We start from the raw sequence: 12331 nt of genomic DNA on the forward strand, positions 1-12331 counted from the left end.
GAAATCATATATATATATATATATATATATATATTTGATATTTGTATGCATTAGAATTACCACTCCCCTTATTTAGAAAATTCTTCAATAATTTTAGGTAAAATTCTGAAATTTTTAAACCCATTAACCCAGTTTATTCCTACCATTTTGTTGGATTCATAGAGTACATTAAAATTCAGATTAACTTGGATATCTTATCTTAGTTTTGAAGCTAAAAATTTAGCCTTATATCATTTCTGGCAGTCATTCACCCGCATTATATTTTGATTGTGTATAAAAACTTTAAAAAAATGACACCTATTAATATTTGCAATTATACAATATATATTACATATATAATAGATTATAAAGATGATAGCAATAGATACAACTTCCTAAGCCTAAATTTGGATTGATGTCCGATCAGTAATCCTCATGTCCCTATGTTGGTCTAAGAGTATGGAAAACTTGGTCTACTGGAATTTTCTATTTTAAAAGAGTGTACAGAAACTTAACATGTGTTTACATAATAGTGAATATTTTTAACTTTTAAAAAGGAATAACTTTGAGGAAAAATAGTAAATAATCATTACGTCTAATGATGAATTTAAAAAAACACACTGAAATTCGTTATTTTTAGTTCGACACGAAAGATGCACTAAAAGACCAACTTTTAATTTCGTAAAATAAATTAGTACAGATTTAATACAGTTGCAGAATTTGGAAACCATGGAGCATCAATTAATAAATATAATAACATAACCGCAGAAATCAATAATCTTCTGATAGCAAATAGTAGTTTTTAAGGGCTATAAATAATAATGCACTGAAATTGTGGTGATACTCTAGTTAATAATACTCTAGTTTAACCACTAGCCCTCTATGGCTGCGATAGTTGGACATTTACTAATGCAACAGCAGATAAATTACTGATCTTTGAAAAAAGATTGAGGAAAGTTATGGCCCTGTTAATGAAAATAACATATGGAGAGTATTTTACAACAGTGATCTCTATATTAAATTTAGGAACCGAATCTTGTCCTGATTGTATAAGATGGTTTAAACATTTGCAAAGATTAGAAAACCTGCAATCCTGAAAGGATATTGGTTTTTGGCAAACCCTATGGTACTAGGAAAGGAGGTCGTTGAGTCACAGGTGGCTAGAAAATGCAAAAATCGCGTGCAATGTAATCGTGGCATGTTGAGTGTCAACTACCTTGGATAAACAACAATGCCAGAAGCTGACTGGGATTGCCTTTGCTTTTTTTTTAGTTGGAAAGCTAGAGAAGAAGATATATGTAATTAAATGCGACAGAAGAAAAGTATTAATTTTCTTAAAATCAAAACTTACTTAATTTTTTCTCAACTCTTTTTATTATGGACTTTGAAATTAAGGTCTAAATATTTTTTTACAGATATCTGCTGCCAGCCTTTGCACTTAATTTCGCATGGAATTTTGTTTTACTATGCACTGACAAATAGCTGTATTTTTTTAACATTTTAAATCACAGAATTAACGGATATTTAGTTTGAAATATATTCCATTATAAGATTTATCAATGGTTTTCTTATGTTAAAACTAATACCACCACCATTCGTATCATTTCATTCTAAATTAATAGTTTTGATTTTAAAAACTTTCTGTTCACGATTATGTATTTCTATAGGATATTGCTACAAAAAGCAGTTACTAAAATTAATGCTTTAAATTTACCTTTTACAGCTGTTGTGTATGGGGGAGCAAGTGTAGGACTGAGTTTTTGTTTTTTAGAAGTAAGAAGTCTTGTTCAACTTATGAATGTTTTTATATCTTCGTTGGAAGGTCCCGTTTTAGCTGTATTTTTGACAGGAGTTTTAACAAGAAAAGGAGATGATAAGGTAAAAGAAAGAGGCTCTTATCAACAATGGTTCACATACCATCTCGTTTACGTACTCAGAAGTAACATAATTACATAAACAAAGTTATTAAGAAGATGTGCAATCATTTCAAAAAGTGCTTACCTGAGTGTGAGAGAATGTTAAACATTATTGATAAATGTCTCTATCTGTAAAAAATGTTAATTCAATAATTTTTTAAAATTTTTTTCAAATTAAATTACCATGCCCACGCAGTCATGATAAGAAATGCTTGTGGCAACGAAATATTTTTTTTTTGAAATTATAAACACGTTTTGGTAGTGATGGTTAAAATCTGCTTAACTAATTGACGTTTCAATTAAGTTTTTACTTATTACAATTTGTTTTTGGAAAAAATATTTGGTTTATATATCAAATTAAAATGATCAAATTTCTAGAATATTTGTAAACTTAAACAGTACTAAAAATCAGGAGTGAAAAATTATTATTTCTTCTCATCATTTTACAGAAATGTCAATAAAAAAATTAAAATATAGATCTCTGTAGAAATGCTCAAATTTTGAATAAATATCGCAGTAAAGTAACTTTTGTCAAGATTGTATGAAAATTTCATTTTTATAAATCTTTCTTGTGTTTCAACACATCAGTTTGAATCAACACGCGTCACGCTTTTACCTAAAATATTTGGCTATATGAGCTTAGCCCTGATTCAAAGTTAATACGCTGCTTTGAAGATGTTTCTGTATATTTATTTGTTTCGAGCATATCAGCTGAAGAAAACTGTAAAAAGGTTGAACAGTTCGTACACGTTTACTTTAGTTAAGTTTCTGAGGAAAGCAGACATAAAGTACAACGCCGTATGCTAGAAAAGTTTAATATTGTTTTTGTTTATAAAATTGAGCACATCTAACTACAATAATTGCTGATAAAATTTAGCAACGTAAAAATATCCTACGCAAAATTTTTAAAAGCAATTAATAAATTAATAAAAATAATTTGGAAACGAAGTAAATTCGAGCTCTTTATCTTTTTTACCTGGTCTTCAGCCTCGGCACTAACTGACGAATCTCAGAGAGATAAATAATTTTTTCTAATTTTCTTTCGTTGCTAGGTAACTGAGAGGATTTCGAAAAAATTCATTAACTTTTTACTCGCAGAGATTTGAATTTTCTCAATGGTAGCTACGCAAAGAACTTTTGGGTGAGGAAATCCTTGCAGAAAAGCGTTTCCTTCAAGAAAGGAAATTTTAGCCTTGGTTCTGGACACGTACACTTTTTGTCGTCAATTTTGAGTTTTTTGCGAGTGATTTTATATTCCAAATGTCTCTATCAACAGAAATCTGCCTTCCAAATGAGACTTTATTTATTATAATTTTTTAAAATAAATATACATGAAAAGAAACTTACCATTATAAAAAATTAATTTTAGAGTGTATCAGTTGCCCTAGTCGTAGGATATTCACTGATGACATGGTTGGGCTTCGGAGCCATACATTCAAAGTATCTTGAACCATCTTTACCTCTCACCACTGACATGTGTCCTTTAGTAAATGTTACAAACACTGAAATGAACGGTACTATCACCCTCTTGCAAACTCCTAAACTTACGACGTAAGTATTACTAAATTTCTGTCTTTAAACATAAATTAATTTTATCATAATTTGTACCTTTCCAAATTGCATAAGCAATAGAAAAAATATTGACAAATTATTTATAAAATTGAAGAACCATTTATGAACCAGGAGGTTCCGCTCACCACTGATTGTTTCTCATTCAGTATTATTTTTGATTTAGTTGACATTTATGATAAAAAAAGAGATTTTTTTTGTTAATCAAGTGTTTAATTATTATATAAATTTCGTTAGTACAATGATCGTAACAAAATGAATGATTACTTGGGTTTTAAAAAAATGTGTGACACAATAATCATCAATAAAAGCGAAGTAGTTTACTCTTTAACGATTTAAAACAATCCGGAAATTTTACGTATCGCACCGTACGCAGGTTATAAAACAACTGCTCTTGGTCATGTTTTTTTCTTCTGTTCTGCGTATCTTTGTGTTTTGTGGACTTGATTAATATCATAAAGCTATAACCATGTTGCTGAAGATGTTAGCTCAACATGTCGCTGTTTATAACTGCTGAAAGAAATCAGTAAAAGACGAGCAAGAGCTTTTTGTGCCAGCACGAAGATTTCAAAAAAATAAATTTTTTTTGGGTGAAATGCTATTGAGATTTAGTATTCGTGTATTAATCATGTTAATTTAAGATACTTATTTATATGCAGCTAAAAAGTAAGTACATTTAATTTTATTTATATCAACATAGTCTTTGATTTTTGTTGTAGTTTATAGAAATTTTTTTAATGTTTAGATTACGTGTAAGGTTTTTAGGGCCATTCTTCCTAGTGTATAAATCAATCAAAATAGCCTAGTTGTTTCGAATTTATTTGAAAGACTTGTTTTCGCGTTCAAATGTTTATATAGTACTAATGCTGTTTTTAAAGAAAACGAAATTTTAATAATACGTTAATATTAACACAAATAATTGTTTTAATAATATGAGTTAAAAATATATTTTTAGTGCTAGAATATTCTTTGGAAAAGTGTATTTTGTAATTGTGTATAAAATTTTTTTGAATTGCTTAAAAACGTTTTCGAGATAAGACGAAATACGCAAAAATTAAGTTGTCCATACTTACGACTGCTGTCCTGACCAAACTATTGGGACCATATTTTCCAGAATGCGGCTATCTCCTCCTCATATTTCGAATGTCAAAAAATCCGTATTCGTCGAAAAAAAGCATGTTTATTTAGAGAAAGTTTTATCTGATTCCTTAACTTAAGATATTGTCTGCACTAATTAATTAGCTTATTTGAGGTTTGGCTCTTGAACTATTAAAATTGAGTCCTACCACTTAAAATCAAATTTTGATCATTTGATCAAAAGTTGTTCAGGATGTTTCATTTTTTAATTTTACTCACTGTACCACTATATCGATACTTTGAATCATAATATTTCAAAGTAGATACAATCTCAAGGTGCTAAATTATACCATGTTGCCATTCAGGATGAACGAAGTATCGTGTAAATAAATATTTGAATTATTTATCCTTGAATATATTTTTATGGTAATATGGTTAAATTAGTCATCATATCAAGGTTGCCGCAATCTTTAGCAATTTTTTCTTTGATTTTAGCTTCAAAATTCGTGTTTTCAATTTCTTTACGAAAGTTTCTTTCTAAAATGAGTATGATGGAAATGATTCTTCCATTTTTAAAATTTTTTCCCCCGGAATAAAACTGCAAAATCTATTTTTCATGAACAAAAATAACAAACAAACAAGCACACACACACAAAAAAAAACTGCTCAGGGAAACGAAATTTTTATCAAGTATATTTAATAAACTATAAAACTAAAATATAGTTTTGTATATAACTAAATAACAGCTATACACTAAAATAGAGTTTTGTATATAACTGAATAACAGCTATATACTAAAATATAGCTGTAAAGAATAGAGCATTAGTAACATGTCCAACTCTGCTGTTGAAATTCACAGAATAATAATAATAATATAAGTAAATTAATAGGGAGACACACAGGTTTAAGAACATCAATCTTTGAAGTAGGATCTACATCTATATAGATTTCAAAAATTCTATACAATATATGTTTATTATGACATAATAACAATATTCTGAATGAAGTATAGTAAGAAACTCTAATGTATATTATAATTTTTAAAATCTTTACTTATTTTTGCAATTAATATTTTTTTTCACTTTTTAGGGACACTTTTATTTTGTACAAGATATCTTATATGTGGATTTGCTTCATTGGTTATGTTTTGACTCAAATTCTTATTTGCTTCGCCATCGTAGTGACAGGTAAAGTAAAAGCATACTTATTTTAATTTTTCATGATAAATATTAGTGCTATAATTTAAAAGTATTATTTTTATAAATAAACTAGCTGGATACCCATTATTCGTAAAGGGTGAAAAAAAAGCAAATGATCAAATAGATAGATCAACATTACGAAAATCATATTCAAAATTGAAAGACATATCTATAGGCGCAATTAATTAAGATAAAATAGTTCAAATTTTTTATTTTCATTTTTTTCCCTTTCCCGGCAGCTTTATGTTTTCAGTTTCAGCAAAATACGTTTTTAAAAATTCGTCTTATCAAAGGAAGAGGAATTACCGTAAAATATTGGACCGCAATTTTACAGTAGTATTTAATTATTGAAATAATGAATTTACGGTAATTATTTTTGTTAAAATTACGTTATATCAGAATTTTTGTCCTTTAACATGTTCCGGTAAGTTTTTGAGGGATTTAATTATTACTATGAATTAAATATCGCGTAATATCTGTTAAGAATTGATTGACTAAGAAAAGTCATTACTTTCAAAAAATCCCCGATATCGAATTATTTATATTGCCACTTGAACTGTTGCCTCATTGGCGATTGTGATAGTTGAGTACATGTTGCACAAAATTTCCACAGGCTTTTTGCCTCACCATTGATGCGTATTTAGAAACGTATATAAGATAAATATGCCGACGAAAAACACATAGCAACAATTGTTCAAACATTTAAGCATTGTATACAGCATATTGTAAACATTGTCATATTTATTGACTATTTTTAAATAAAGTATGAGATGCTAGTAAAATTTTTTTTACATGTTTAGTATATTTTTAACAATAATTTTGACGATTTCCTGCCATTTGGTTATATCCGGTTTATGAACGGAATTACAAAGTTAATCAGTTTTTCCATAATAATTTTTTTTTCAAAATTTCTTCGCGTGACAACACTAGCACCATAATATATATGTATGTATATATATGTTACGGTGATTGACCGAAGTCTCGAAAATGTCGACATTCACCGGTGAATGTCAACATTCACGTAGTCGCTTGGTGTATGTCCGAAATATTTGCTAAATACCCTTATTTCTGACTTTCACCGGTGAATGTCAACAATCACATAGTCGCTTTGGCGAATGTCCGAAATATTTATTACATTGGATTTGATATGAATTTGTTCGTGGATATAATTACATTTATTCGATATTTTAATACTTACTGACGATAGATCAGAAGAAACTTCAGTATTTGGAGTATCAGGCCATACATTCACATTTGCCCGGTATACATTTGCTCGGTATACCCTACACTGATGTTTTTTTAAGGTTAAGTGCCATTGCCCGGTATATATTAGTCCGATACTCCAAACACTGATGTTTCTTCTGATCTATCGTCAGTAAGTATTAAAATATCGAATNACACACACACACACACACACACACACACACACACACACACACACACACACACACACACACACACACACACACACACACACACACACACACACACACACACACACACACACACACACACACACACACACACACACACACACACACACACACACACACACACACACACACACACACACACACACGCACGCACACGCACACGCACGCACGCACGCGCACACGCGCACACGCGCACTCGCGCACGCACGCACGCACGCACGCACGCACGCACACGCGCGCGCACGCGCACACGCGCGCGCGCGAGCACAATAAACAAACCAGTTTCAATGCTGGTGATTTGAAATTCTCTAATAAGTTCTTTTATATCACCATACTACGCATTCATAACACCTAATACAAAACCTTTATTTTTATCTTGTTTATTTTACAGACTGCAGATCCGTCGTATTTGCATCAAATTTGGCGTGGATTGCTTTGAAATTGCGAATTTGCACTCACACATAAATATTCTGGTTTATTTACATAGGTCATACTGTATACTTAGCATTCATTTATGCTACATTGTTATTATTGAGCGCATTCGTATTACATTTATTTGAATTTTATGTTAAATATTTATTTTGCAGGTTGGAAAAACAATGTAATTCCTGAGAATTCAGTATGCCTTAGTCCAGTGACTAGATTTTGGATGAAGAAGAAATTTTTAAATGAAAGTAAAGAAATTAAAAATGAATTCGAGCAGGAAGATAGCATAGTTTTATCTTCCAGACAGTGAAAAGTAATCTCATTAGTATAACTTTAAAAAAATGTTGAGAACAAGCACTATGTATTTTGCTACTGTTAAAACTGAATTTTACAGTTTATGATTTATAATATTTTTGAAACTTCCTATTTAACACAAAACTTTATCAACACCTTAGCATTTGCAGTAATTAAAATAACTTGATTCAAGTAGCTGAAGAGACAATAATACTAATGCGCAATGGCAATAAGCTAGTTAAGTATAATTATTTCCTCACAAAATTATGCCAATAAAATTTTGAAATCAACAATTTTTGATAGAAATTTAAGCAGTAAACAGTTAATAGTTATTAGATTTTTGATAAGTATCGTTATTTTCATGCAATTGATGTTTGAGGAAATTTTTAGCGTCATCTAAATCGCTTTTTTAAAAATTTAAACTGCAATGAGATTTGATTTCAAAAATCAAAAAGCTGAGAAACGTGTGGAGTTAAATTATTTACTCATAACCGCGAATCACATCATTTTAATGTTTGAGAGGCAATTAATGAAAGTTTTTAAAATTATGAAGTACTAATTCTCCTATTCTTATAACTAATAAAGCGACCCCGATATTTTCTACTTTTTTTTAAATGTGCTGTCCAATAACACTATATCGTCAAAAGTTTGTTTAAAGCAGAAAAAAATATCGAGAAAATACAAATAAAAATATGAAACTAGAATTTAAATTGCGAGGAGAGAGGCCACTTGTGACGAAGAAACACTGTCCTACCCCCATGGGTATCCAGAAAAATGTGTATATTCAAATAAATGCTCATTTAAAAATGTTATTTTGTTCAAATAAAATTTTCACAAATTTAATAAGAAATATTCTTGTTAGAAATTATTACTGAAAAAATATGTTTTAAAAATCTCATTAAATTAAAATTACTTCAATAAAAATATATTCAACATAGTTGCGTTGTTAAAGAAACAATTACCATATATTTGCTATAATAGAAAATCAGCTGCTGTTAAAAAAAATTCACAGAGAAACTGTCACTACGAGGTGATTGTAGCATTTAAAAAAAGATGTTTCTTCGTTCAGTAAGTAAGCTTTCGTACTAGGTTTCTCAATGAACTTAAAATTAAACATTTATTTAGATAATCCGCATTTTATTTTTGACAATGAGACATGACCTCATCAAGTTACTGATATTTATTCACTATGAAACCTGAAAACTACAAGTACGATAAATTGTATGAAGTCAAAAATATTATATGTATTAATAATAATCCAACGAACTGTGAGCGAACTTATAAACACAACACGTTAATAACTTTTAGTTTGGTTATTTGATTGTCCCGTATTACAATTAATAATTTTACTACATAATTTTGTTCAGTGTGTTTGGTATTATTTGAAACTTTAATATAAGTAATAAATTATTTTTCGATATTTTGTTAATATTTGATTAATATTTGTCAATGTTTGATGTGACCCCTTAAAATTAAATTACAAAATTCAATACATTACAAACAAATATATAATATTTACTACCCATTTACATTTTATCTGTGTAAGAAAGAATCAAGCCATCTGAAACATAAACAATATAGCTTTATTAAAATTAATTTTAAAATATAGCTTAAAATTTAAAATGGGTTCTTAATCTTAACTTAATATCTTTATTATTATTATATTATTATTAATTTTCCTTAATTCATAGTCATTTTCCTTACATGCAATATAAAAATTTATGAAATTTAAATCTTACAAAATTGGAGTGTTAAGACTAAATAAGCTTCAAAAGCCTATCAACATTGTCATTAAATTCAAAGAAATAAAAGATGCCAATTTTATTAGTTTTCTAAAAAATAAAAATTTCAATTCTTGAATAACATATGATATTTATTTGTTAATTAGTTAGGATATTTATTTGTGTAATTTGACTGAATTAATTAAAAATTTACCGAAGACAACGTTTAAATTTGTTTTACTTCAGGACCATTTATTTCGCAACTATGCGAATCTTTTGTTAATTTTATGTTACATCATTTGCTGACGGACAACAAACAACGGCTGGAAAATTTTACTTCTTAAAGTAACATATTCCATTAAGTAATTAAGAAGCTTAAAATAAGGTTTGCAAAAAAACGAACATGAAACAAATCAAAAATTTTTTGGAAACAATTATGGAACTTGTTGATTCAAATGTTATTTCATGTAAAAATAATTGTATAAAATTATTAATTATTTTTCATTATTTAATTTCATCATAGTCGATAAGTTTTTGCATAATAAGGTACAAACATTTATTTTATTTTAAACTATATAAAATTAGACGACGAAATTCAAAATTTGAAAAAAAAAGTTATTTGAAGTTTGAATTTGAAAAAAAGAAATTTCAAAAGCGAAATTTATAAAAATATAAATTTAAAATTTCGAGTTTTTTTAAAATTTTATTTTTGACTAAAAAAGAAATTTAAAAAAATTGTATTTTTTAATATTTCACTCCTTAAGAGTAATTTGAAAAATTTCGTTCAATTCTTTTTTTTATAATTGCAAACTACATAGTTTGAAATTGCATTTTTAAAGCTTAGCATTGTTAAAACTTATCTGCCTATCAATAATTAAAAAATTTTTCTTCCATAATTTAGAAAATCCGAATAAAAAAATTACGTTCAAAAATATAGAATACTTATAAAAATATAGTATGAATATAATAATATAAATAAGGTGGATATACAATATACATTATTTCCCGAGGAATTATATTTTATTATCTCGCAAGGTTTGAGCATTAATCAAGAAAATTACAAAATAATAACTGTTATGTTTAGTCTTTATTTGTTTTTCAAAGTTTTTTCTAAATATTTGCTTGGAAGTTGAATCCGAATTCACTTTTATTCACCTGCCAGTTAACGGACCACGAATTTTGACAGTTTTGTCTAATTTGCATAAATAAATTTTTCAGGATGGCCGAAATCTGAAGATAAGTTGGAAGATATAAAATACTTAAAACTAGATTTTGTCATGTGTCAGAGCAAAGTCAGCGGCTTATTGTAATTTTTGCTATTTTTCTGAACCGTATTAGTTAGATTATTTTTCTTTTCAAAATATCAATGTAAAGAATTTATTTTCATTTTGCTTTTTATTTTAAGTAAGCATAATTACTACTATTCTGACCAAAACAGTATTAATTTTTTAACTTTTTCTTTTAAATATACTGCGAACTGTTCTGTGGTAGCGAAATGTAGTATGTACAGTGCACAAAAAAAGAAAAAGATTCAGAAGAACCTGAATAGCTTTTAATTGAGTGATCGGATTTTCACGCACTGAAAATGAAATTAAATGGTTTGAGTGGATGACCTCAAATGTCAGAGTAATATCAGAAAATATCAGAAAAGTCAGACACAAAAACGTATTTAATCTGTATAAACATTTTTATTTTTCGAAGGAACTTTAGTCATACATTTGAAACTGGATTTATCAGGAACTATTTAACCGATTACATTCAAATTTTGAAATTTGCCATGTAAAAGATTTAAAATAATGCTAAAACTTGTATTCCTTTCAGTTAAAAGTTTTTTTTACCATTATTAATTATTATATTAAAGATTATAAGCACTTATTGAAAATTGCTTTTTGCATTCTATGGTAAGCAAATTTTATAAATGTCTGTAAGAATTTTTCGATTCGCTTAAATAATTTTCAAGATTGTCTGTTAATTGCTTTGTTCAAATTGCTTTAAATTAACGGAATTCAACGTATTTAGGACTCCGCTCAGAGTTAGAAATAAAAACTTTTTAGAAATTCAACTTACCAGAAGGGAAGTTAATAATAAATAGTATTTTAAAACCCATGTTTGTAAAGATTTATTTCAATCACAAATTTTCTAATTAAATGCCAGTTTTTAAATATTTTATTTTATTAATTTTTGTTGACTTCAAATAATTTTAGTTTGTAGGTGCACTCTTAGAGACGCAAATGTTAAAAATATACAAAGTTTTCTCCCATACCTTTCAAAATACTTATTGGGTGCTGGCATTACGCATGTCCCGAAATTATTTTTTTATTTTATTTGTGCTACCCTTCATGATTTACGATGATTTTACCATCTCAGCTTCTGCCAACGAAGGTGGCACTTACCGATTCGTCAAAGATAGAAGTCGGAAGAAAATTATACGGAATTAAATGAGTGTTCGATATAAAAATGAACAGGAAAAAAGGGGAAGGGGACACAGTGAGGTCGAAATTGATTTCAGAGTTCAATAAAACCATGCCAGAAAGGTTGTAAAAATGTAGGCTTCCAATGGAGTAGTCGGTGTCATAAAATAAACAAAATACACTAAACAAAAAGCCGAAAAGATAATAATAAAACGAGAAAATGAAATCGAAGTCTATATAAAATGATAAGTAAATGTAAGACTATGTAGAGAAGAAGATCGAATAGAATGCGTAAGACAAAATAGG

General features: G+C 28.2%; 1 protein-coding gene across 1 annotated transcript in view; it reads left to right on the forward strand.

Annotated features, from left to right (window-relative positions):
* The window catches only part of LOC107437424 (putative sodium-dependent multivitamin transporter), a 100791-nt gene extending 92048 nt beyond the window's left edge, over window positions 1-8743 (forward strand). The window contains exons 6-9 of the mRNA XM_071183781.1: window positions 1703-1857; window positions 3265-3446; window positions 5631-5728; window positions 7761-8743. Of these exons, the coding sequence (XP_071039882.1) occupies window positions 1703-1857; window positions 3265-3446; window positions 5631-5728; window positions 7761-7909 (584 nt within the window). The 3' untranslated portion in view covers window positions 7910-8743. The remainder of the gene's footprint in view (window positions 1-1702; window positions 1858-3264; window positions 3447-5630; window positions 5729-7760) is intronic.
* Window positions 8744-12331: the final 3588 nt, after the last annotated feature.

Source organism: Parasteatoda tepidariorum, chromosome 7, assembly GCF_043381705.1.
Source record: "Parasteatoda tepidariorum isolate YZ-2023 chromosome 7, CAS_Ptep_4.0, whole genome shotgun sequence".
Taxonomy (NCBI): domain Eukaryota; kingdom Metazoa; phylum Arthropoda; class Arachnida; order Araneae; family Theridiidae; genus Parasteatoda; species Parasteatoda tepidariorum.